Source organism: Oculina patagonica, chromosome 13, assembly GCF_052425735.1.
Source record: "Oculina patagonica isolate OP01 chromosome 13, crgOcupat, whole genome shotgun sequence".
NCBI lineage: Eukaryota > Metazoa > Cnidaria > Anthozoa > Scleractinia > Oculinidae > Oculina > Oculina patagonica.
In genome coordinates this window covers 6545148-6572430 of record NC_135770.1, presented here as the reverse complement: position 1 = coordinate 6572430, position 27283 = coordinate 6545148, and the positions used below count along the sequence as shown (strand labels likewise).

The following is a 27283-nucleotide window of genomic DNA, read 5'->3' as shown; positions in this document are numbered from 1 at the left end:
CTAAGGAGAGGTTCGTCTGTATTTACTTTAACTAGTTTCCGCGTTTCTCTCTCTCCCGAGTTAAGGCACCGCAGCGACACCGCAGCTAATTTCAGCAGATGGGGGTACAAGTTCCCTTTTTTCACAAGAGGTTTTGGGTTTTCATACCTGGCGGTGTCGTACTTAGTTACTTAAACGAAGTTCGATCTTTTGTATTATAAAATTTTTAATAAGCGTACACTTATAAGTTGATGGCAATTTTGCCTTCAGGCCCCTGTGAGTGTCTTTCTGGGTATTATAGGAAAAATCAGCTGAATGTTATAAGGCGATGCAAATATTGTGAAGATGTTATTTATTAGTAACCAGAGACGTTTCATTACAAATTTTTCAACATGTTTACCTCTAAAAAATAAATGATCTTACAGTGATATATGTTCTAACAGTACTTGTTAGCTATTCGTTGCTATTTCTACAACTACAACTTTTAAGTGGAAGTTATTTCTATCAAGCAAAGATGGCGTAAATATAAGCCCTATAAATTATTTGTTTTTTATCGCAGCTAAGAACTACTATGCCCCAAAGTTTTTATTTTATTTTAATAAACTATGCGTATTTTAACTCTACTTTGCCTTTTGGCGCGAGATATTCTCCTACGAAACTAACAGCTTTGCATTCTTATCAGAGTGAAGAATTTCAAAATAAAATTGAAGTCGACTTGTATTTATTTCATGAGTACAGGTTTTGGCAGTGCGCACTTAAATAATAATTTATTGTCAACCCAGAACCTCTGTTTGTAAATTGTTAATCTACTGAATTGTAAATCTACTTTAACAATTGAAATCTCATACTTTTAAGTGAAAACACAAAGAACTCAATAAATTTGAAAGTATTTTTCTAGGTGGCCGACAGGCACTAATCCTTTCTACCAGCTAATTCAAAAACTTCTTCAAGCTCTCTAAATATATTTCCCTACTCTTTAAATACAACCACGTGAACCTAGTATAAGACTATAATGAATTGAACCGGAGAACGCCGACTTCTCATTCCGACACTACAAACTTCCGAAGTTCTCCGAAGATGAGCCGAACAACACCGATCGGCCTGAACGAAGCGATGCACCATGAAATTAACTGAGAGGTTCGATATCCACCAACAGATCTCCTGCTTCTAAGGTCTGGTTAAGTTTGACGGAAATTTTACTGACAGTGCCGTCGATTGGAGCGCTCACGTTGGTCTCCATCTTCATGGCGCTGAGCACGACCAGGGGGGATCCCTTCTTCACGACCTCCTTCTCCTTGACTCGGACGCCGACAACCTTGCCCGGCATGGGAGCTCCCACGGAGCCTTTGATCGACTTGTCGGCTTTGGGATGTCGTACGAGTTTCTGAGGAAAAAAGAGAGGGAGTTATTGAGGAAATTTGTAACACTTGCTGTACGAGAGAGTAACCCAAAGCCTTAATACTGATATACTTCCTTTCTAGAGTGTTGTCAACGCTTTAGGGAAATGTCTTTGTTTTGACCCGAGAAAACGCGGTGGCCTTATGGTTATTGCCCTGGGCCCGGTTGCATAAAAATACTTAAGATTACGTGAGATTTTCTGCAGCCATTCCCTGTGCTCTGAGGGGTTTTCTCCCGTGCTTATAAGGATCAATCGGGATAAAAAGAAACTAAAGAGCACTGGAAAAAACAAAACGCTTTGAAAACATTCACCGGAACGCAGAGAGCTGTTGCAGAAAATTGCCCGTAATCTTAAGTATTTTTATGCAACCAGGCCCTGGACTCCAGATCGAGCGACATCGGTCAGGGGCGTAACTAGCAAGACGAGGCACTTGCCTTGTCTAGATTTTAACCAAAACTTAATAAAAAAAATGTCTAGTTGGGAAAAAAATCCCCAGTTGAACAAGATTGAATTCTTTTAAGAAATACATTACAAAAAATGTGCAAGGAAGAGTTTCAGAGCTTCTAGATTTCCAAATTTTCTGGACAGCAGGCCCAGAACCTCTTAGAAAGAATTTGCCTCGTCGATGGCAATGGTCTGGTTACGGCCCTGTATGGGTTCGAGCCCTGGCCAGGATTATTGGGATGTGTTTTAGGGCGAGACACTTAACTCCGAAAATGTCTTTCTTCACTCAGGTGTAAAATTGGGCACCGGCGAATTTCATGCCGGAAGTAACCCTGCGATGGACTAGCATCCTATCCAGGGGGAGTATAAATACTGCTAGTCACTTAATGCTATAGAAACCGCGAGTTCCGGCCTGATGGGACACTGGGTTCTAACGCAGACTTACTCAGGGACGGCGGAGCCGGGGGGGGCTGGGGGGGCTTTAGCCCCCCCCCACTTTTTCTGAAAAAATAAAGACTTACTAAGAGAAGAGTCTCTTAAGCCCCCCCCCCCCCCCACTTCAAGTCACTAGTCAGCCCCCCACCTGGAAAAATGCTCCGCTGTCCCTGTTACTTCACCTACGGGTCGCGTAAGGGTCATACAGTGTCATGCACGGCTCGTGTAAGAAGTTAGAGAGTATTGGTCAAGAATGAAACTTGAAGGGACGAACGTAAAAAAATAACAGTAATAGTAAAAAAATACCTTAGTTACAGACTTGTCCTCGACCATAACAGTCCTCAACTGTCCGTTCATCTCACAGAAAACTTCCCTCTGTCCGTTGGGATGCAAATTGCTGATCGCCAAGATCTTAATGTTCAACACTTTTCCAGGCTCGATCGCCACTTGGAACTCCTCTCCGATCTCAGGGCCAGTGAAGAAGAGTCTAGTCGGCAGCCCGTCAACTGGGCCGAACTCGTCTCGGAACAGCATGTAATCATTGAACACTTTCGGGTACAAAGCGGCGCTTAGGACGTCTTCATCTCGGATGGCATTCTCACCTGTCAATCAAAATAAACATTAAAGGTTGGCGCAACTGTCTGCCGGAAATCTAATGACTCAGTGTTCTTGAGGGATTTTGATATACAGTCAACTCTCGCCTTGCGGACACCCCGCTATTACGGACACTCGCTATTACGGACAAAATCTTGATCCCCGGAGAATAAGGTTTGACTGGAAATGACTCCCGCTATTACGGACTCTCGCTATTACGGACACTAAACGACGCCCCGAGCGTGTCCGCTATAACGAGAGTTGACTGTACATGTAAAAGTAATAAGTGGGGGGAGGGGTGGGTGCGGCGAACTACCTTTCTATCTATATATGGGACGGTAGGAGAGGCAATTCTCATTTTAACGGCGTTAGTGTCACGGTTTGAGTGACCGTCTTTTTAGATTAAGGTGATTATGTTATATAAGAACTAGTACTGTCAATTGATAATACAGAAAAAAAGGTTGATAGCTGGTTTTTGAAATTTGATTAAAGCCACCTTTTTAAGATCAGATTTTCTTACAAAAACTAGATGAACGGTCTCAATCAAATTTCGAAAACAGGACGTAATTCATTTGTTAATTAGAAGTTTACTACAACTCCCAATTCAAAGCAAAAGGAAAACTACCGGTACATCAAGTTTAGAAGTTTGTCCAGTTATGGTCGGAACCAGGTCAAAACACAATGACAAATGTTAAAATAAAAGTTCCCAGTCTTACCAAAGTCCTCTTGTAGTTTTGATTTCAGTGCGTCAAAGTCAAGTGGTTCCAAGGACTCTCCTGGTCTGCCATCGATAGTGGGACGACCCTTTAAAATCTGGCAAAGAAAAGCACAATAAACACGATTAAAATCCACAGACTCAAGCTTACTTAGTCGCTTTAGAGGTGTTGTGGTATTACTACATTATTCTAAAGACTATGTTCAAGTTAATTCATATCTTCATAATTCATGCGAGGTCTGATCATGGACTGTGCTTTGAAACTGTTCGTTCGTTCGTTCGTTCGTTCGTTCGTTCGTTCGTTCGTTCGTTCGTTCGTTTGTTCGTTTGTTTGTTTGTTCGTTCGTGCGTGCGTTTATTCGTTCATTCGTCTCTCCGTTCGCTTGCTCGTTTGCTCGTTCATCTGCAAAGTATGGTTTATCCCCTATAGTCAGAATTTTCTCTATTCAAAGCTCTCGCAAAATCTTTGCTTTTCACTCGTCGACACCTGATGATGAACATCGGCTTCGAGTGGTCTAATCTTAACGAGGTTAAAAAATCGGGAGAAAGGGACGATCCGCGGTACGCGTTCTGGAAAAAAAAAATATATAAGGTTTAAATGACCATCATAGCGAGAAACTGCTGTAATTGATGTTGACAAAATAACTCGCACAGTCTGTAAGCACAGCAAACTGGGATAATTTTTTTTTGGATAATACAAAAAAAAAAGCTCCTAAGGGTGATCATTGGAAAATCTAATTTCTTTAGTGGCACTTAACATTGCCTGCAAAACGAAAATCAAAATGATTTTAATCAAAAGATATTACTCAGTCGACAGAACCTTAGTGTCGCGGGTTTTTATTATAGCTTAAGAAAAAGAAAACGTGGCGTTTACTTTTTAACTGCGAAAAGAAGAATTCTTAATGGATGAAACGCCAGCTCCGACACAATTAAAAGCAGGTGGGTCCACGTTCTGGAACAAACTTCTCGCGCTTGTGTAAACAAATTGACATCGTGTTCAAAAAGAACAAATGATCGCGAGTACGAACGAATAAAAAATGTCAGGAGATTGAATGACAGTTCCTTAAAACTCAAGTGGTTGCTGATGTTCAAATCTCTCATAGAGTGACATATATTCCGAAATTATTTCAAAGTCGAGACGTCGTGAAGAAAGTGCCACTATTTTTTTTTTCTTTAACAAGACTGGCGAGGGAAAAGTCGAGTTTAAAGATATTTTAAAAACAGGTGCTTCGTGGGATAGAGAAGAAATATTACACTATTATTCAGTAAAAGTAAGTGTGTTCGAGCAAGAGAAATATTTTCTCTTGGTTCGAGGTATTCTTGTCTGAATGCACAAGTAAAATATAGCTGAGAATTTCGCATTGTCGCTCTGAGATCATTTCAAATCTTCCGCCAAGTCAACCAACTGCAAGCCAGGTTAACAGTATAATACACAAAATGTACAAATGGTTTTGGATAATCGGCTGGTTTCCAACTGCATTAGCCGTGGCAGGAAATGCGATTGTAATCTGGCTCATAACTACACGACGACGACTTCGAAACACGGCGAACTGGTTTGTTATGTCGCTCGCCGTGGCCGATCTCTGTATCGGCTTGTTTTTATTTCCAACATTGTTCACGTGTAAAAGTCGGTGGTATTCATGTACGGTTCACCACGAACACATTATTTCGACTTGTCTGAGTTTCTTTCTGCACGCTTCGGTGGCGAATTTATGCGCCATGACAACGGATCGTTACATCGCCATTGCGTTGCCTCTCAAGTATATCAGCTACATGACACCGACGCGATGTACTCAGTTGATAATAGCAGCGTGGATTTTTCCAGCGGTTGTGTGGATCCTATATACGGCTCTAATCGTTCATTTCGCTGCTTCGACCACCGTTGTAGCAGTGAATATCATTATTAAATGCACGCTTCAAATTATACCCGGAGTCTTTTTGACTATAGCGACTCTCCACATGTTTGTGATTGTTCGAAAGCATAAGAAGGAGATCTCGACCCTTCTCACTGACTTGCGCTATAATCGGAACACTTCCGAAGCCAGCCCGTGCGTGGTCCGACGGAGCCCCGAGACTTCTTCGGCGACGGTAATTGGAGTTGTTGTGTTTGCGTTTGTGCTTTGCTATTGCGTCGAAAATTATTTCACTTTCTGTCATATCTGTCCGTTGGTTTTGGTAGATGTTGTTTTGCTGTTCCTGTTGATAAACGCCGCTGCTAATCCTCTCGCGTACGCATTTTTAAAGAAAGACATAAGACGGGAAGTGAAAAGATTATTAAGGTCACTGGTGTAATACTATAATGCAAGCAAACAGCTGATAACAAGTGAGGACACCTGATGGCGTTCATCATGAAGTATACTGTGACGGGTTTCATGAAGAGAACATTATGTACCGATTTCTTAAACCAATACCCACACATTTAAAAGTCTGAACCCGGTCTGGGTGAATTGCGTCGTCTGCGTGTCAATCACGTTCTAATAAACACAATTTAGCATCCGCATAATTGCATGTGGTTAGAGAGTTCTGTATAAACCCCAATTCGGCCATTAACCAGTTGCAATAGGCTTCTTTCGATATATTAAAATTCAGCTTGGTAGCAAGGCCTAGATGACACAAACAAAAGAAATTTTACAAGCATGTTTATTCATTCTTTTGTTTTTGTCTTCTAGGCCTCGCAACCAAGCTTCCAATATATCGAAAGAAGCCTATTGAGTTTCGTTAAACCAAAACCAAAGTAATCACTCTGGCCAATCATAGAAGACACAAATAGTCCAGTAAACCAATGAAAACTCGTAGTAAAGCGGGCAGCCGGTGCGAAGCGCGGGAAAACGTGTGTGAGCGAGTCACGATTGGTTTAATTTTTACTTCTGATTGGCTGAGAAAGTAGCCCCAGATTATTTTAACCAATCGGCGTAGTGATGCAAATCCAAAGCAAATGTGAATTTCTTTGGCACTCCAGTGAAAAAAAGCTCTGTGCATACATGTAAACTAAAGCTTACAAGAAAACTAACTTTAATCTCGGAGCAGTTCACAACTGTCTGCCGAAATTATTTTTTCGCCTGATTGTTTCGGCTTCACTCTTGAAGAGCTATGTAATCGGTTATAAATAAATAAAAGGAGAAGCACGGGGCACACGCGTTTTCCCGCGTTTCTCGAACTTCCGAGGGGGAAAAGGTCAACTTGACTCGAGAAACCGACTGTTTTTTTTTTATTATTATTTGGCCATAGAGAAACGCGCCCTAAACCTGTACTACTTTACTAACCTTTGTTCTAAGTGGCTCTGGGAAGCCACCGTGAGGTTGTCCCAAATAGCCTTGCATGAACTCTACGACAGAGGAAGGGAAGTCGAGTTCCTCGGCTTTGGCAAGAACATCCCGATCATCTAACTTGTTCTGTACCATAAACTGCGCCAAGTCACCTACCACCTTAGAGGTTGGAGTCACCTGACAAATGAACAGAGACTTTGTAAGTTCCTGAATACGAATAATAACATGAAAGAAACCGAAGTCCGAAAGAGTGGCTGTTTTATCACCTTCCTTGAAAAAAAATATATTTTGAATCAGGGCATTTAGATCTGCATTAAGATTTTTGACTATGCCTTTAAGATTTTACTGATTCAGGAACCGGCCTGTCCAGGTGTTCGGTTAGTTGCGGGAAGCGCGAAAAACGGCGATCGAAAAAATAAGGGGGGGGGGGGGGGAACCCTTCCCTTCTTTTTTCACTCGTCGTTCTTCGTGCTGAACCCATTTTACGTGTTTCTCCGATCCCTAACTTATCGAACGCCTGGAACAGGCTATCCAAGACCCCTAAACGTAACGAATTGAATTACACGAACGCAATATCCAACGCTTCACTAGGGAAAGTTACGAACCGATCCCGAACTCTACTTACTGTTACATACAAGAAGCAAAATTTGTTGCCTAGTTTTTTATCCAAACCCTAACTCAAGACTGCAGCCATTCAGATGATTATTTCGGACTTTAAAAGTATCAAAAGAAGGGATTATTGATTGGTTTGTAACTTGAGTTTCACCTCTGTTTACACTCGGCAAACTTTGAGAGAAAACGGAAAGCTTATATTTGACATTTGCGCATCTTTAACCCTGACTCGTCCCCAGTCGTCTTTTGAGTCGGTCTTGAGTCGACTGCTCAACACGGAGGGAATCATGGGAAGGAAGAGAAGACGCCTTTCCTCCTTCCCATCATCCTTCGCGTCTTGCAATTTTCGCATAAGAGACGACTGGGGACGAGTCAGTCTTTAACCTAGATTAGCGATAATGAGGATATGGGGAGGGGAGAGAAGGGGGGAGTGCGTTCTCACCTTAACTACATCACCCAGTAGTTCATTGGCCATAGCATACTTCTTCTTGACCTCAGAAAACTGATCAGCCAGCCCAAGCGAGTAGGCTTGGAAGTGTAGGTTGGTATACTGTCCGCCTGGGATCTCGTTGTCATATACGTCAGCATTTCCCGTCTTCATTGTCACTGTGCTCTCAAATGGAGCGTACAGCTGCCTGGCTCGTTCCCAGTACTCGCTGTACTCATGGACACGCTCGATTGGAATTCCTAAACGAAATAAAAAAAAAAAAGGTTTTCAAACACTGATCCATTCCCTTCGCCAGAGCCGCTTGTCCCTCTTAGCCGGCGAAGCCTGTTCATGAGAAACAAGTGGCTTTAGGGACCCATGATTCGATTGGCTGGATTTTAACAATAGGAACAGCCAGTCAAATGAACCGTTTTAAAATCCCTTTGTTTTACGAGAGTTAGAAACGGTTGATTTGTCTAGCCAAAGAGAGCCACTTGTTTCTCATGCACACGCTTGCCGGGGACAAGAGGCTCTGGGACACATAATTTGATTAGAACAGCCAGTCAAATGAACCGTTTTAAAATTCCTTTGTTATACGAGAGTTTAAAACGGTTGATTTGATTGACTATAATTGAAGCTCCCTTTGTTAAAATCTGTCCAAGCATAGTCACTTGTTTCTTGTGCACAAGCTAGGAGGAACAAGCGGCTCTGGGGACGAGAACTGATCATGTGACTAAATGCCATCTGCTTCCTTTCTTGTGATTTTTAGGCCCGGTTCAGACGCCGTACTTTTCATGAGCCGAACTCAATTCAAATTTGGACCGACCCAAATTGACAAAAGTACGCCTCTTGATTCAGACGCCGTACTTTTTGGCCGTTCTGAGGCCGTTCCTAATACAGTTCCAATAAAACCAGTCAAAATACATTATAATAATTTATGAATTAGGATCGGCACATGAAAAGTACGGCGTCTGAATCAAAGCCGTTCCAAAGGCGTTCCACAGGCGAAATTCTCGGCCAAGCCAGGCGGGAAGAACGGGTGAGCCGTTCCAAATTGAAATAGCCGTTCTTATTTGATTCAGACGCCGATCTTTTCATGTACTTAATTCAAGGAATTAGGTTCGGCTCATGAAAAGATCGGCGTCTGAACCGGCCCTTAGACGCCTTATCGCTTCCAAAATAATTTCTTCTAACAAACCTGTTTCTTTTTCCGAGTTTTGCAGAGCTGCCACAACGGCGCCCATACTGGGCTGTGACGTCATACCAGACAGCGAGTCTACAGCAACGTCCACTACGTCTGCCCCAGCCTCCGCCGCGGCCAGCATAGAGGCTACACCTGCTCCAGCGGTATCATGGGTATGCACGTGAATGGGCAGCTTGGGGAACTGGGCTCGAAGAGAACCGATCAACAGTGATGCAGCACTGGGTTTCAACACACCAGCCATGTCCTGTGATGAAAATCAGATAAGTCAAGGTTATAATTCTTAATCCAAAGCCTGCGTCGAGACAAGTAACCTAAGATCATGCCCTCCTCTCTGCTTATCACGAAAAAAATCGCCTTCTTCAATAATTTTGTACCTGTACATACCAAGATTTTGAGTTTCGCCACATTACAAGTTCTATGATACAATCTAAGTAACTTTACTCATTGCCGTTAACACTGCCATGAATACATCAGTTTCTTGCATTACCTTGATGCAGAGCACGTGAATACCGGCCCTCGCCAGTTCCGATGCAAGATTCATGTAGTAATCAATGTTGTATTTGGTCTTGTACGGATTAGACACGTCACCAGTGTAGGAAATGGCTGCTTCGACAACTCCACCCGCTTGACCAGCGGCTTCAATACCCAGCTTATGAGATGAAACAAGAAGGCGGTTAGAACTTGTTAGGCGCAAAACCTTTCGATGATACACTTTAAGCGACAACTAAAATAGCGATAATCATGGTTGTGCGAAGGTTAACGGTTGCTTAGGTTATGAGTTCTCTAAGATATTGCTGAAAATACGAGGGTTTGCGCTTGTTCTACAATAGAACTTTTCGTGGTAAAATCCGTCATATAGAAAACTAGAATAGAGAATTTGTAGGAAATTTCGGGGATGTCAAATAACTTTCACAAAATTAAATTTCTGCGTTTTATTTACGAGCTGTAAACTTAAAGGAGCTACGTCACGGGGATTTCGCAGATTTTTGGTCTAGACTGTTCTAAAAGTAGTAGTAGGCAACTTAAACAATAAAAAACATAATCTTTGAACATCTAAAGGAAGATATAACCTTAATTTGCGGATAGAAAACAGCCACGGCAATAAATATGGATAAATAATGTCATTCAATTTGGTGTGCTATTCTGGCTGAAAACTTGGAAACAAAATCGCATTATCTGCTGTTAAACTTTTAAGAGCGAATTTTTCCCGTGACCGAGTGAGAGGTGGTACAAAATTTTAAACAAGCCTACCCTCAATTTTTTTTCAGAGATACCTTACGGTGAGTCGATCAACGTGCTATGATTTTTTCTTTAAGAGCTATCTTTGTTTGGCAGAAAAAAAATAAAAACTGTCACGCCTGCCGACTGCCATGAAATGGTCGAATTTCATACCACGATTAAGAGCATAAGAATGATGCTGCTCACAAGCGCAAAATAAAGCAGACTTCTCTCGATTTTGTGTATTTGTTAAGGAGGCATTTACAAATGATTTGAGTCTAAGAACAGTGTTGCAAAGATCGATTTGAATATTTAGAGCCTGTTTAAAAATTACAAAAATTTGATTGCTTAAAAATCTCATTTTGGAGCATTTTTTCAAAGAACTCTTTTCCTATGCGGTATAACTCAGAATCACTTAAGACTTGGGTTTTAATAAGCGGAAATGATGTTCTTTTTAATGGTATAAAAATCAGCCTTGGGCTTTTAATTGCTACGAAGAACTTCCCCTTTTAATTTGGACGAAATCACAACACCGACTTGTCAACAACCGCAAATAATCGAATAAGGCTCGAATTACGCTTTCCCTTCTCAAAGCCAAAATTCCGACAAAATCTTATTAGTAAACACCCTATTTGATCCAAAACTCAATATTTAGCTTACCTGGCGTAACAATTCGTTGTAGATTGCTTTGTATCCTACTTTTGTTTCAAATACGTTACCAGCACTCGAACGGTGTTTACCAAATCACAGTATTCAGAATTCCCGAGAATTTCAAATCAGCAATAACTTTGCCAGAAGGTCCTCGAAAAAAAAACCACCGCATTCCGGTCTTCACAGTTCCAACCACATTTAGTGAAAACGGCCAATTCATAGAAGAAACTTGCTTCACAGTTTAAAAACCGCGTTTTGGCCGTTGTTTTTGCAGAAGATCAACTAGAGCGAAAATGGCGGCTTGACATCTGTCACGCAATGATATGTCACTTGAGGGGAGGTTACCCATTGAATTAAATTTGGTGGGCTATGTACTTTGAGAAATACCGTAAACTTTCGGTTATAATCCTTGGATTTATACAACTTCGTAAGTGGTTTTGGTGGGGCTTAATATAAACGTAATGGCACATAAACGGGGTAATAAAAAGTCTAAAAACCCTTTCAAAAAAGTCACGGCATATGTACAGTTCAATCCCGATAACTCGAACCTTCAAGGGAAATCGAAATAGGTTCGAGATGTCGGGAGTTCGAGTTATCGAGGGTAAAATTAGTAAGAAAATGACCTGAAGGGGAATCGAAAAAGGTTCGAGTTAGCGGGAGTTCGAGTTACTGAGGGTTCGAGTTATCGGGATTCAACTGTAGATGAAAGTACGTTTTCACGTTAAAAAAAAACACACATAAAGATACTATAGAAAAAAATTATTAAACCTGAAACAGGGAAGGTCACTGAGTAACTGTTGCCGTTGTTGTTGCATTTTTAACGGAGTACTGCAGCTGTATTTTTGGTTGTTTTGTTTTTTCGAAGTAACTTTTATTTTTTTATTTTTTGGTTTTATTTTGGGGAGGGGTTTTAACGTCAAGGTCTGGCACGGATTAAAGAAAGGGGTCACATATTTTTTGTTTTAACAAAGTGGAAATAGCATTTTTAAATATCAGAGATTCTATTTAAAAATCAGAAAGGAAAAATAAACTAGATTAGGTGCAGCTCTAACAATATAATGAGCGTCGCGCCATAGTTTCCAAAGCAAACAAGAACTGATAATTTATTTTGTTGATTCGTGCTTTTAATAAGTAGAGAATTTTACAGAGTATAGAATGGAAATCAATTACTCTTTTCAAAGATTAGTTGGGGGATACTGCCTCCAAGATATGCGAAGTCGAGCTGCGGAAAGAAGTTCTGTTATACTCCCTCTGCGTTCATATCATTTTAGCGCGGCATCAATCTTCAATGTACCTTTGAATATTTCGGACATTACTATCTGCCCAGCTCATCGGTTTTCTCTGGGCAATGGATGGAGAAGAGGTTCGCAACGGTGCCGCGTTCCCGCAGAATTATTGAGGCATGCCAAAAAAGGGAAATCACGCAAGTCTGACCGCGGAATCAACACCCGGGGGGACTGTATGAAACGGACGGGGATGCTCGTCAGAAATTTTGAAAAGAACCCCTAAAAGAGAACAATCTGGGTGTGGCTCTAGCTTTTCTTGACCCCTAGACGCCTCCAAAAAACTAAAAATAGAATTGCTATTTGTATATTTCTGCGTGTATAACCCTGAACGAGACCATTTTGGCTGAAAATATTGCTATTTTTTCGCGGAAGACCCTAAGTGAGACCAAATATCAAAAATTTGTACCCCCGTCACTTTCATAGGCGAGTCCCCCCCGGAAATCAACAAAGCGCTTTTGAGAACGATCTATTTGTCCCTGCTGGGTCTGGTAAGTCTGCGATTTTTGTTAATTTTCTATAGAAAGTACAGTCGAACCTCGATTATCCAGATTTCCGATTGTCCGGAATTCCAATTTTTCATGAATATTATATTTAAGACCAAACTCTTTCAAAATTTAAATGCCACTTTCTTCCTCCAGAAACTATGTAATTATAATCGGAATCGTAAATTACCCAATAAGTGAAGCTTCGAAGGATAGAAACTGTGACGCCTCGAGTGCGCTATGTTCATGAATGAGCGTTATCGTCATCGAATTCGAGCTAGAAGGGGTTTATTGTAAGTCAGTTCTCAGTCCGTTTAATATTGTGGTTATATAAAATGCGATATTATTAAGTTTAAAAAGGAGAAACCTAACACAGTGTGATTTTTTTCTTTTTCTCTTTTTTAGTCTGATAAATTCTGGCAACGGTGCTGACGGATATATATAAAATCGAGCTTAGCGCCGTCTGATAACAAATGTCGATTATGTAACGTTTTCCTGACGTAATAATATGCTGAAACAGCACCGCATTCGAGTGAATGCTAGCCTGCGCGGCAGGCGTAAAAAGGGGAGGGAAAAAGACGGGGAAGAGGGAACGCCTGCCTTAAGAACCCCCTACGTTTTTTTCCCTCTTTCTCTCCCTCTTCCCAGCTCCCCCTCCCCCCACCCCCCCTTTCCGACGCCTGCTATGCAGGCCTATGTGAATGCAGTCGAACATTATCGCGATCCCGTTAAAAGTGTGCGGGACGTTCCTAGTTATCTCGTACTGATAAGTTGATCACCCCCCCAAAGTAAAATGAATAAAAGTAAAAACGTTTATGACAGACTCCTCTGTGTATTGGAAGCGGGAAGGGTGAACTCCCATATTATGGTTAAGTTACGGATCTTGGTCACACATATAGGGTGTTCAGGACGTGGCAGGCTGCCTGTCAGTTTAACCAAAAAGGTTCCGTTTTGAGCTGCACTCAAAGTAAAACATACTCTCGTGATTTGTTGGCAGTCTTCAGATCATTGATAAGACATAGAAATGGTATCCGGCTCCGGGGTCAAATTAAAAATCTTTTACCACGCCCAGATGGGGTTCCGTATAATAGTATAATAATTTTAACAGGAATAAAAAGCCTGTACAAATTACCGTACCGTTGGTGCTAGATGCAGTGCTTTTTCAAGTCTGTACATCTTGATTATTTTGTATTGAATAAATAAAAGGGAAAATGGAGTTCAAAAAGCGGCTTTTTTATGACCGAGTGAGAGGTTGCACATGTGGACGAACAAGAGAGCATGAGAAAACTTTTTTAAAACGTGAATTCGAGTTATCGGGAGTCGACTGTATCTAAATGGCAGTTGAAAAATGCAGACTTTGAAGGGATCCCCCTGTAAAGTACCCACCCACCCCCCGGGAGTTCGTGACTCATTGCGTGACAAATACGAGGGTTCACGAGCAATGACATGTAACCGTTCTTTGAATTTCACAACATCTCATTTGAGGCTTAAAACGTCGTTAAGTGAATCTGTTCATCGTGTTATCAAGTCCCTTGCACGAATGGCTGTATGGAACCTGAAATGTGGTTAAAATTGTCAAGAAATACCATGTTTACGAGGGCCTTTGCTAATATCGACTGATTGTATCATAAGCAACATAGCCGCTTGCCCGTGCAATTTGCCGGTAAAAGAATGTCAAGAATGGGGAAAAACAATGTTTTACCACTGCTTTTGCAAGGTAAGAGTAAAATATTAATAAATAAACTCGTGTGTAGCTAAATGATAAGATTGTGTTCGAATTTTGGCTATATTAAGAGAAAGTGTACTGCGTAATTCGATTATTTGCTTTGTTTACATAAGTCACTGTCGAGCGATTTCTTCGAAGTAGGACGGTCTATTTCTTGGATAAAATCAAAAGCCCAGAGCAAATTTTTATATAATTAAAAAGTACATCATTTCTACTTATCTAAGCCAAAGTTTCAGGCGAATCCGAGTTATACCGCATAGCAAAAGTACTTCGTGAAAAACGTCTCCAAAATGAAATCTGTAAACAATGAGAAAATGGCGATTTTTAAACGCCTGCCTGGATTTCATAGTTCAGTTGATTATCCTTATTTTAGACTCATAACATTTGTCAATGCCTCCTGTACAAATATACAAACTTGAGAAAGGTCATCTTCAATTTACGCTTTTGATGAGCTAAGTTCTTGTGACCATGTTCGTCGCTCTTGTTTCGGCCATTTTATGTCGCCGGGCACTCGTTACAGTGTCTGAATATTTTCTCGAAAATTAAAATAGATTTAAACGAAAAAAATACACCACGTTTATCGACTTACCATAAGGTATCTCTGAGCCAAAAATGAAGGTAGATGACTTTGGAAGTTTGTGCCGCATATTTTTGTTTTCACGCGGTCTACAAAAAAATTCGCTCTTTAGGGCTTGAAGCATCACAGTAGACAGTCATCTCTCAATAAAAAATCTATCATGATGTAATTCCATGATCCTCTAATATCCTTGATAAGTTTTAGCTGAATCGATGTTCAAAATTCGGCGAATTTAAGCTTTACAAGTTTACACCCCCTCAAAAAAATTTGCCTAATGAATTTATTATTGAGCAAGGGTCTTGTGCGACCTTAAGCGCGAAAAAGTCTATCGATGTCAACGTACTGTATTACCTGTAAGTTAGGGAGATAATTCAGAGAATCAAACACCCTGAAAATATCCATGCCATTCTTCTGAGCCTTTTCACAAAATTTGAACACCACATTATCCGGGTAACTGGTGTAGCCAACTGCGTTAGCGCCTCTGAGAAGCATTTGGAATGGAATGTTTGGAACAGCTTCACGTAGCTGGGCTAATCGTTCCCAGGGACACTCGTATAGGAAACGGAGAGCCACGTCAAATGTCGCACCTGAAAGAAAAGAGATCATTTACTGGGTATCTATGGTATCATCGGAAATACAAGCCTATATCAGTAATCTAAAGAGATTTGGCTGGAGCCCTAATCAAATGCGCTGCAGAGTTAGTCGCGACTCATGTGGCACTGAACACGCAACTTTGGCAATATCCACGCGAGAACCCACGCAAATTTGCGTGTATCCGCGCGTTTTTATGACGTCGAGGGTGGCGTAATTTGATCAAAAAATAGCAAAATTATCCCATAGCATTAGTCTGCACGGATCCCACGCTTACGGTCTCTGTTATGGCTCCTGATTTTGATTTATAAACGTTTCTGAAAATTAAGTTTCCGATTGTTCCTGAAAATTGCCGAAGATTGCCGAAGGACTCCGACTGTTTTGATGTATGAAAGTCCAAAATGAAGTCTTGTTTTAGCAAGACACGCTACATGTGATTCCTTCCGCGAAATTTGGTTTAAAACACTTTAATTTATTTTATTAAGTGAGATGGATGGGCCCACATACATGTACTGTACAAGTTAACGGCTGTATTCGCAGGCTAAAAAGAGGCGAGAACCGACAAGTCCGTCGCTTATGATCCAGTGAAAACTAGATTGACGGAGTCGCAAGCAGAAACGGAAAAACAAACCAATCGCAATGCTAGTTCTCGCGCCCTCTGAGTGCTTCCTTTCTGCTTGCGACTCCGACAATCTAGTTTTCACTGGACCACAAGTGACGGAGTCATAAGCGGAATCGGAACTCTGCCTATGACTCCGTCGGTTTGATTTCCCCTAGATCGTAACACTCTGCGCTTCTGATTACGACTCTAGCCTGACTCCGATAGTGAAAAACCAGCCTTAACAGCGGAACCTCGATTTAACGAAGTGTCAAGGGACTGGGGAAATTTGTTCGTTATATCGAGGTTTCGTTATATCGAAAATCTCAATATAACGAATTTGCGGGAAAACAACCAAAATGTTCGTTACATCAAGGTAAAATTAATCAGTTTTTACGTTTATGTTGACTGCGGGACTGCGGTAGCAGGATATATTGAGTAAGATTTCAGTGGCCGGGTATTCTGAAGTTTAGCCAACATAATGTATTTGAACTTGTTGTCTTGATACCGGATTTGAGGATTTTCATCCTTGTTGGTCTGTTCCGCAGTTATCTTTTGTCGCGTGTTGACATTTTTTCGTTATATCAGGATACATTTCACGTTAACTGGATTGTGTTCGTTCCAACGAGGATTTCGTTATATCGAGTTTCGTTATATCGAGGTCCTCCTGTTCTATACATTTTACTATAACTTTGGACGGGATGAAGAATATCGTTCGTTATACCAAGGTTCGTGATATCAGGGTTGCAAATAACAGTCCTTCATGATCATCGGACATTGACCGACCAAAATTTGCTCATATCCGACGAAATCCCAAGTGTGGTCGGACATGATGTCCGGACATTTTTTTGATCATAAATCATTTTACAGCAAAGATGAACAAAAAATCTGTCCGACCACAATTTTTTTTTTGTCCGACCAACTGAGATGGTGTCTTAGTAGGACGTATGTGCTTTCAAGTTAAACGTTATTTGCAGCCCTGCTGAAATCGAGGTTCCACTGTACTTCCGTAACTTAATGGTATCTCAACTCACCTCCCCAACACTCCAAACTGTACGCATTAGCAAAGTAATGCGACACAAAAGGCGCCACCTTAAGCATGTCGTGTGTTCTCACTCGGGTGGCCAGCAGCGACTGATGAGCATCTCTGAATGTTGTATCTGTCAAAAGAAGTCTGTCGCTCTTTCGGACACAGCTGGCGAAGCCTTCTGGTCCTTGCTGAAGTAACACGTCTCGCAGGCCACTCGGTCTCATATAACCACACGAACCTGAATTTGATGCTTTGGGGATCTGAAATGAAAGAAGGTGGAAATGTCTAGTTGTCTTCCCCTTTCTAACAATAATGGCTTATGTCTCCTATCGCGCTGCACGCTATAGTCGCAGCTGCCAGCGACAATATGTTAAATACTATGATTTAACCTTTTAGAAAGCCAGGAAATGGTATCCTGGTCGGAATAAAAAATTCAGTCGAGTTGACCTTCCAAAAATAATTATGATTCAAATTATTATCAACAGTAGAATCCCGATTTCTCGAACCACCAAGGGAAACGAAAATTTGTACAAGAAATCAAGGAGTTCGTGAAATCGTAAAGGCCGGCGCACACGAGACTAAGGGAAAAAGTCAAAGCGACAAATCCCTTGAAGAGTTTAAACGAGAGCGCTAGTCGCAGGGGCTTGTCCCCTCATGTGTGCTGACCTTAGGAAATCTTTAGTTTGAGAAACAAGTCCCGGGGACTTGTCTCTTTAAATCAAACCAGTTTGAATTCGTTGGTCAAGTCGCAAGGACCACATTTTAATCACTACAACTAGGGGTAGTCCCAGGGGGGGGGGGTGGGGGTACTCCGGCTTGTAAATGACGGGGATGATCGAATGGAGGCAAAACTCAGGACCCAAAAAAATCCCTAAGTCTTCCGACATTACCCAAAAAAATCCCTGGACCAAAAATAACCCCCAAAAAATCCCTTGTCAAATTACCCCTAAATTGCCAGCAGGGGCAATAATATAACACAAAGAAAATCATAAAAAAAATTGAACACTCGTGTTTGTTTATTCATCATACTATAAATACGCCAAGACCGCGTCAAGGCACTTTAGTTCGTTTTAATACCCCAAAAAATCACCTATTTATATCAAGTCACCCAAAAAAATACTTGCCAGATTTTCCAACCCAAAAAAATCCCAGAATCGAAAATTTCAAACCCAAAAAAATCTTTCGATCATCCCCGTCATTTACAAGCCGGAGTACCCCCCTGGGGGGGGGGGGGGGGGTAGTTCACCGAAAGGGACTTGTTCCCGATGCTTGTTGCAGGGAATAGTCCTCTCGTGTACGACTTTTAGTTCGAGTTATTGGGAGGCTCGAGAAAATTGAGGGACTTCGTAAGGTTCAAGAAACCGGGTTTCCAACGTAAGTGCAGATATACGAAAAATGTAGTCCAGAACATTTTACAGCGCTAAGATGAATTGGGGATGATACCATACTTCGCATATCCTTAATACTGGCTTAGATTAATCCTGTTCTGCACTAACGCGGCGACATTTTTCAATCAAAACAACTCTTGTCTAACCGAACACTCACCTCAGGGGCTTCAGGGGCATCATTAGAAGGCTTCAGTCCAGTCGCCAAAGGTGTACACGGTCCATTAACCATCACATTTCCAAGATATTGAAGTAGTTTTTGTGCGCGGTTTTGGCCTCGTTCCACCTTCAATAACTCTGGTTTGTTGAGAATGAAATCGGTGGTGACAGCCCCTCCAAGGAAATCTTCTTGTTTGAGACAATTCATTAAGAAAGGAATATTGGTCTGCAAAAAAAAAAAAAAACAAGGAATGATTTATCTTTCTTTAAAAATTATTTCAACAATGGTTGACCATGCGGCAATTGCAGGAAAATTATTTAATCTATCAGGGTTAGGAATCTCGGGTTGCACACAGCCTGTGCAACTGAGAAGAAGGCGTTAAAAAAGTAAAGACTTTTAAGCCCAACTAGCTCACAGTTCATTCCGCTGTAGCATGAAGCAACTACAGAATACAGTACCGCTCCAAAGTAAGTAATTTACTACCGTCTCGCGAGACGCGTCTTGTTTCTCTGGAGACGAATCTCGTTTCTCTGGAGACGAATCTCGTTTCGCTCGAGACGTGTCTCGGTTCGCTCGAGACGTGTCTCGTTTCTCTCGAGACGAATCTCGTTTCTCTCGAGACGAATCCCGTTTCGCTCGAGACGTGTCTCGTTTCGCTCGAGACGCGACTCGTTTCTCTCGAGACGAATCTCGTTTCTCTCGAGACGAGTCCCGTTTCTCTCGAGTGCACTAGCAGTACAGCGCTGAAGTCTCAAGCTGGTGATATTCAAAATAGTTTCGCTTATGGATGGATTGTTTTGCGTATCGTATCGAGAGTTGATTTCACGTTTCTCATTGGGCTGTATAAAATGTTCGACACAGGAGACACCATTTTCATAAAATTAGCATGTGTGTGCCAGAGCGTTTTTTATTATAAGCTCGTGTTATATTGGGTATGTTTTACTCACAATGGCATGCCCCTATAAAACGAATTTTTTGTAGTTGTAATTAGTAAACGGAGTTAATTGATTGAAATGTATTCGATTTAATACAAGATGAAGCTTTGCGATTAAGTTTTGAATCTGAGGCCCTAAGTAAAGGGCAATGTGACAAAATGCTGAGGGTAACCTGGCATTGGACTAACAACCCATCCAGGGAGAGAAACAATTCTGCTATAGTCACCAAGCCTGCATGATGCAAAAATTAATTTAAGTGTGGACCATTTTGAAGACACAGATACATGATTGTAACCGTTCACATGATAATTGATATTAATTTTTAAAAGCAAAAATATAGATTGAGAGGATTTCATACCTTGACACCTCTAATTCTGAACTCACGCAGTGCCCTGAGCAGCTTGGTTGCGGCATCTCTGTGATTTGCACCGTGACTGATAACTTTAGTCAAGAGTGAGTCGTAGTGAGGAGAAACCACAGCACCTGGGAACATGGAACTTCCATCCAGACGAATTCCCATTCCTTCTCCAGTGCGGAAAACCTACATCGTGAAGATAACAAAGCCGAACATGAGATTGCAGTAGACTGGGAAAAGTTTGATCTAGTTTTAGATTTTGTTCACCATGAGACAAGACTTATGATGTTATTTTTTTTAATAATTTTATGATCAGTGGACAAGCTTTCACTGATAACAAAAAATGAAATCCTCAGTCTCTATATAGTACAAAAAGGTGAATTATGTTCCAAATTATTGACTGTTATTATTATTAAACTCTTTAACCCCTAAGAGTGTCAATTGGCACATAGTGTCAATATTTGTCCAATTTATTTGAATTTTTGACACCAAACCTGTCTTCCAAAGAACTGCATTTTGAAAGCATAAAGTTGTTGATTGACTAGCCCCATAACTTTTAAAACTTTTTTACCTGGCCGCATAGGTGATATGCAACTGACATTACTGAAATTAACCAGTTAACTGACAACTAGGACAACTGGGAGAGAAACGAACTTTTTAATCTTTTTCTTTTAAACGTTTTAACCCATTTCTTTCAAAACTATTACTTTCTTCTCATTGATTCAAGTGTTTTATGAAACATACTGATCAACACCTTTCATATGATGTATCATATATGATAGCAGGTTTATAGTTTTTAATTTACGAACAAAGACCATTCGCCTTAGGGGATAAATGATTAAGCACCCCTGGCCGAGAACAATTAATATTCCATAAGATCTCGGTACATGTAGGTAGAATACCTTATATCTGATCTCACCAAAAAGCCACATCAGAGATGTCAAGCAGATAACATCCTTGACAATTGGCTTTTTAGTTTAATCAAAAAGCATTTTTGACAATACTTTTACAGTTACATGTACCTCAATCCTTCCTGTATCTGGTGTGAAGTCATTAGCTGGATCTTCTGTTGTGATACGAGCTTGAAGAGCTGATCCAGTAACTCTGATATCCTCTTGACGCAGTCCTATTTCTTCCAAAGTTTTTCCCTCAGCAACACCAATTTGTGCTCTCACCAGGTCGACACTGCAAGTCGACAATTGAAAGTAAAGCCATTTTTGAGCCCCAGTGGATCCTAGCTCTTACATGTACATGTACAGTGGGTGGCATGAATTAAGGGCTTAAAGTTTGGAAGGCTATCTCTCAACATTCTATCTGGCTGGCCCAACGATTCATCAGTACCCAAGTTAATAGTGGGGTGCACCCTCTACACAATCCCCCTAGATCTGCCCCTGAACTCTGAATTAACCTCTTTACCTTTGTTTGTTTGTTGTCTCATTAATTTGTAGACCATGTGGTGTTACATTGAGCATCTAGAGCAGGTTTCAATTGAGTGTCGTAAAACCAAAACCAAAGTAATTACTCCGGCCAATCACAAAGGACACAGACAAACCAGTGAACGAATCAAAACTCCAAGCAAATACATGTAGTTGGCACGAAGCGCGGGAAAACGTGCGCAAGCGCGTCACGATTGGTTTTGGTTTTAGTTCTGATTGGCTGAGAAAGTGGCGCGAGATTTTTAAGCCAATCACTAAGCGTAGCAATGCAAAACCAAAGCAAACGCAATTTACTTTCGACACTCAAGTGAAAACCGCTCTATATTTCTTTCAAATTGAAATAAATTCACATGAATTCAAAATGAATAAATAATTTCCAGATAGACAAAGGAACAATTCTCTTGAGAGCATCAAATGATCTGAAATGGGTAATTTACATACATATCTAAAGAGGTCTTGACTATTACAGTTTATGCCATGTAACCTCACTTTAAACATTCAAATCCAAAAGAACGCCAAGTGACAACAGTACATTATTTTCTACTCGACAATATTACAGTCAAGAGTAACAGACTCACCCTGTTATCTCTTCCGTCACAGTGTGTTCCACTTGTAGTCGTGCATTTACTTCCATGAAGTAATGATTTCCTTCTGGATCCAACAGGAACTCGACTGTCCCAGCATTCTCGTAACCCACTGCCTTACACAAAGTAATGGCATCCCTTGTCATTCTGTCTCTGATTTCAGGAGCTAAGTCTGGAGCTGGTGCAATCTCTAGGATCTTCTGGTGACGTCTCTGGACAGAGCAATCCCTTTCGTAAAGGTGCACCACATTCTTGTAAGCATCGCCCATCACTTGGACCTCAATGTGTCTTGGTTTTTCTGAAAAAGTTAAAAAGGTTAAAGTCAGCATAAGACTGAAGTGTCCCATAGGCACCAGACCTATCCCAGTTACTGTGGAGCACAGTCTGTGTTTGAGCCTAATAGCCCTAATGGGAGCTTATTCCGGTTTCAGCAGCATGAAGCCACTAGAAGTATTTCTACTCCCTCTTGAATAGGATGGGTTATGCTCCATATAACAAGTCCTGAGTGACGTCACTGGGTACAGTTGTTATATAATTACTTCTTGACATCACGCACACCAAATAATCAGATAATGAGGACAGTTGGACCAGCCGGGACTGTTCGGACACTTGGCACAACTGAGTAAAAATAGGAAAGCTGGGACAACCGGGACAGCTGGGAAAACCGGGACAGCTGGGACAATTGGGACAACTGGGACAATTGGGACAACCAGGGCAACCGGGGCAACCGGGACAACTGTGACAACAAGGGCAACTGGGACATCTGGGACAACTGGGATAACTGGGACAACTGTGATAACTGGGATAACCGGGACAGCTAAAACAACTGGGACAACTGGGATAACCGGGACAGCTGAGAGAACCAGAACAACCAGGACAGCTGGGACAACCAGGACTATCATAACAGCAATTCCAGCTGGATTATCTACCTTTGTTTGTACCCAGGTCATGTATATTTAAATTATTGGACCAGTCACCCAAAATATTAAATAATACACCTTATTCCAAAATGGCGGCAAATACATTAATCTTTTGCCTATATGTTAATTAGCCCTTATTGCCTCGTTTTAAGCCAATGATTCTTTTGAATTCTGCAGATACGATCGAGGCAACGAGGGCCAATTAACATGAAGACAAAAGAATAATGTATTGTCCGCCATTTTGGAATAAGGTGTATAACACTCACCAACAAACTTTTCAATAAACATTGAACCATCACCAAAAGCAGCATATGCTTCATTGCTGGCTAAATTGAAAAACTCTTCAACATCTTCCATTCTATGGATCACTCTCATGCCACGCCCTCCTCCTCCATACGCCGCCTTAGTAATGACTGGCAGCCCATGCTCCTCACAAAAGGCTTTGGCCTCTTCTGCTGTTCGGATTGGGTTCTCTGTGCCAGGAACCACTGGGACACCAGCTTCTACTGCTACTCTTCGCGCTTCTACTTTGTCCCCCATCATTTTAACTATTGCTGGCGATGGACCAATGAAAATGAGGCCATTCTTGACACAGGCCTCGGCAAAGTTGGCTCTTTCAGAGAGGAACCCATAGCCTGGATGGACGGCATCAGCTCCAGTTTCCTAGATAATTGAATAATGTTGAATCAACAACAACACAAAAACTCTTTAGAACAGCAGACACGTAAAGATTATTTTTAAGAAAAACGACATTTTTTTTAAGTTTGAAAGACATGTTTCGACAGAGCATCTGTCATCTTCAGTTGAATGGTTTACAAAGCACAGAGAGTTGAATACATAGGTAGACAAAAAATGCTAATTAAGACAAGTAGTAACAACAGAACGCAAAGTGTCTTATTAAGCGCTATTGTAATGATTTAGATATCAAACTAGTTTTTTCTTCTTTTAAGATCGGTAATCTCTTTGGGGTGAAAGACCATATCCCCGGCGGTCTCCGTTCGCGTGTGGTTTAAAAGTTTGCATGTGCGGGCTGTAATGCCTGTTATGTTGGCAAAATCACCCGACATTTTGCCACACGCGTGCGTGAGCACTTAGCCAGTGATAAGGCCTCTCACATTTTCAAACACCTTCAGAATTCTAAACCTTGTCGCTCCTTGTGTTCAATAGATTGCTTTCATATTTTAGATCACGCCTCTACCAGCTTTTCGGCAACTTAAGATAAAGGAGGCTATCCATATTCAAAAGGAACTATACCTTGCCTCAATCAGCAATTACACCATGTATCGGTAAATCTAAAATTATCCTTCTAATTCACACATTTTCATGTTCTGTTGTTACTACTTGTCTTAATTAGCATTTTTTTTCTACTTATTATTCAACTCTCTGTGCTTTGTAAACCATTCAACTGAAGATGACAGATGCTCTGTCGAAACACGTCTTTCAAACTTAAAAAATTGTCCTTTTTCTTAAAAACACAAAAAATACAGTTACATGTGTATGTTAATTTTTTTTTGTTCTTACAAATACTTGTAAGTGGAGCTCAGTGACCTTAAAAATTACATTGTAGGTTTTAAAAAGTGTGTGGATTTAACTCTGGCCAGGGTCAGCTCTTTAATTTCAAGAATCATTTTAATACAAACTGCTTGACTGACTTTAATTTATTCAAGAAAATGGCAGAATAACTGAATGTCACTAGTTTGCTTGCAGTTAGCTTCACCCTAGTTAGCTTGTGGTAAGCTTTTACTCCGGTTTGCTTGCCAGCTTTCTGACCAGTTTACTTGCAGTTAACTTTTATTTTGTTGGTTAGGGCAATAATATCACCATTCCGTCATTCCGCCAAATAGGGTAATCCATATTGCTTTCTTTATTCACTCACTTACCTTTGCTATTTTTATGATCTCTGGAATATTTAAATAAGCTGCAACCGGGGGCATTCCCTTGCCGATGAGGTATGCCTCATCAGCCTTTTGTCTGTGCATCTGATTAGCATCCTGTTCTGAGTAAATGGCAACGGTCCTGATTCCAGCCTCGGCAGATGCTCGGAAAACTCTGATGGCAATTTCACCACGATTCGCAACCAGGAGCTTCTTTATTTCAGTCCTTCGTGGCTCGGGTTTTTGACCCTGGTCAAACTTTTTTCCTGCGTGGATGTAACGGCAGGTGGACCATATTCCACTGCTTGAAGTAAACTGCTGTTGTATGATTTTCTTGAAACGTGGAGCGTGAACTCGTAACATTTTACTGACAGCACTTCAGTCAATTTCTTGACCCTTGTATGTGTATCTAACAATTTATGAGGAATAACCTGAAAAATATAGAAAAATAAAAAAATGGTGTTAGTTACACATGGTTGCCACAGACATCCATTTTGAATTCAAAATTCCCTGACTTTTCCTTGATATAAATCAAATTTCCCTGACCAAAAAATGCAAAATGTCAGATATATAGTTGCAGCCTCCATACAGCCTCCATTTCCAAAAGAAAAAATGATTCGCTGAGATCACACTGACCTGAAATTTCTTACAGCCTTCAAAGGTATTACATACATGTATTCAGCTGGGTGATTTTCCCATATGACAATTTCCCTGATTCAAAATAAAGTTCCTTGATGTTTCCCTGACCTTGACAAAATTTTTTTCCTGACCATTTCCTGACCTGTGGCAACCCTATCACAACTACAGAGTACCTTAATATATACCAGGTTTACATTGTATACAGAAGTGTGTGCTACTAAATTCAAGGGTGGCGAATGGGTGGCAAAAATAGGCATCTTGCAAAGTTTTAATTATAAAAATTAAAATTTTGTGTGTCACTGTCTTGCCATCAGCAATGTTTTTGAACATCTCCGACTTTTTTTTGCAAGCCTGCCATTTTGCAAAGTTCCCAATCATTACCCCTCACTAGCAAACCCCTCTTTTGACGTCCAAAAAATTGAGCATTTCTAAGCGAAAACTACACAACTATCAAGATCTAAACACTGAACATTTTCTCCTTTTATACCGTACTTTGTCAGACTATGTACACTTTCAACATACACTACAGACTGTATACATGTGTACAGCTTTTGGTGTATGATAAATTTCTAAAAAAGAAATCAGGCTAAATCTTGTATTAAGCATGAGGTCTGTATATATCGATCTTTAGGCCAAAACAATATCATGTTTCCATGATTCTCAGGGACTTCTCAGAAATCACTTAATATTATATGCATATACCTGCAACCGTTTGGGACACAATATCTGTTCTATTCACCCCAACATTTTGCAAAACTTTCCAGACACGACCATGCTTTTAACAGCATTTTTTTACAAGAAAAAAAGAAATCTTGTTTATTTTTACCACAAATTGAAGTTTGACTTGTTATTAATTATTTAATACTGTCTTCTTCTTTTCTATCAATAATATCATTACCTCACGATCGCGACTAGATTTAAATCAATGTCACTGAGTTTAATAAAACCAACTGAAGTTCAGTTTATTAACGACAAGCGAATTGTAAATCCCTAAGTTATTTCCCAATAATCTACAGTGTTTCAGTCTAGACATACCTTTTCTTGGCACCCCTCTTACAAAGAAGAATGAACCAATTCGAAATTCACTTATTTTCCAACACTATTTGCTACGAACGAAAACAATTAAGTCATGATTGTTTTCACGTCTATTAAAAATACATCTAAACTATGCAGTTTAAAAGTCAAAACAAAACGGATGCGATTTGCAATACGTATTACCGGTTCAGAGCGCGTGATCGTTGAAAAGCGTTTATACAGTGTAGCAAAAATATATTTATATGCCAAGGGCACTAGCGGTCAATAAGGGTAATGATAAAACTCATTCATTCGATCGGATGTATTTCAGTGAAATAAACATTGAATATAAACTTACCTGGATCGAAGAGAACGTCTGCTAGTAAAAGATAGTCTGATCAAAGGGAGATCATGCCCTGTTGGAAAGAAAAAAATTGAAAAATAATTAGAAAAGCATTTGCCTTTTTCTGATTCAAATAAACAAAACATTCAATGATCTGCCCATGGGCACGCACAAGTACAAAGTTCACTTTCTAAGCACCGCTTCTAAAACGGATAACATAAAATAGAGAATTTAGAAATATAGATCAGTTACCACTAGAATAGAGCTTCGGAGATCAGCCAGACCCGAGTCTATGTGTGAAATATGATGTGAGACAGAGAACAATGTCAGCTCCCGTGAGATGTGAAACAACTCACGAGCGCAGACACATGCGCCCGCAATCCAAGATGCCACATTCACAGGTA

At 40.7% G+C, this 27283-nt stretch overlaps 2 protein-coding genes across 2 annotated transcripts; one reads left to right on the top strand and one right to left on the bottom strand.

The window, feature by feature from the left end:
• Nucleotides 1-314: 314 nt before the first annotated feature.
• Nucleotides 315-27239, bottom strand: LOC144634915 (pyruvate carboxylase, mitochondrial-like). The gene is made up of 17 exons (XM_078493969.1): nucleotides 27132-27239; nucleotides 26895-26952; nucleotides 24890-25314; nucleotides 23276-23672; nucleotides 22084-22387; nucleotides 21092-21254; nucleotides 20073-20255; nucleotides 18780-19004; nucleotides 17239-17494; nucleotides 15367-15602; nucleotides 9563-9724; nucleotides 9070-9319; nucleotides 7887-8131; nucleotides 6830-7009; nucleotides 3568-3664; nucleotides 2564-2859; nucleotides 315-1363 (listed from the first exon to the last, which is right to left on the bottom strand). Exons 3-17 carry the CDS (start codon nucleotides 25244-25246, stop codon nucleotides 1106-1108), a joined length of 3609 nt encoding a protein of 1202 aa, XP_078350095.1. The 5' UTR covers nucleotides 25247-25314; nucleotides 26895-26952; nucleotides 27132-27239; the 3' UTR covers nucleotides 315-1105.
• Nucleotides 5004-5858, top strand: LOC144635395 (adenosine receptor A2a-like). Its single transcript, XM_078494505.1, has one exon. It carries the CDS (start codon nucleotides 5004-5006, stop codon nucleotides 5856-5858), a length of 855 nt encoding a protein of 284 aa, XP_078350631.1.
• Nucleotides 27240-27283: the final 44 nt, after the last annotated feature.

Excerpts from the sequence above, each read along its gene's own strand:
- LOC144635395 (XM_078494505.1), top strand. The coding sequence starts at position 5,004 with ATGTACAAATGGTTTTGGATAATCGGCTGGTTTCCAACTGCATTAGCC.
- LOC144634915 (XM_078493969.1), bottom strand. The coding sequence starts at position 25,246 with ATGTTACGAGTTCACGCTCCACGTTTCAAGAAAATCATACAACAGCAG. Across the intron at positions 8,132-9,069 it reads AAACTCGGAAAAAGAAACAG|GAATTCCAATCGAGCGTGTC; the intron begins GTTTGTTAGAAG and ends TATTTCGTTTAG. Across the intron at positions 3,665-6,829 it reads CAGAGCCACTTAGAACAAAG|ATTTTAAAGGGTCGTCCCAC; the intron begins GTTAGTAAAGTA and ends TTTCTTTGCCAG.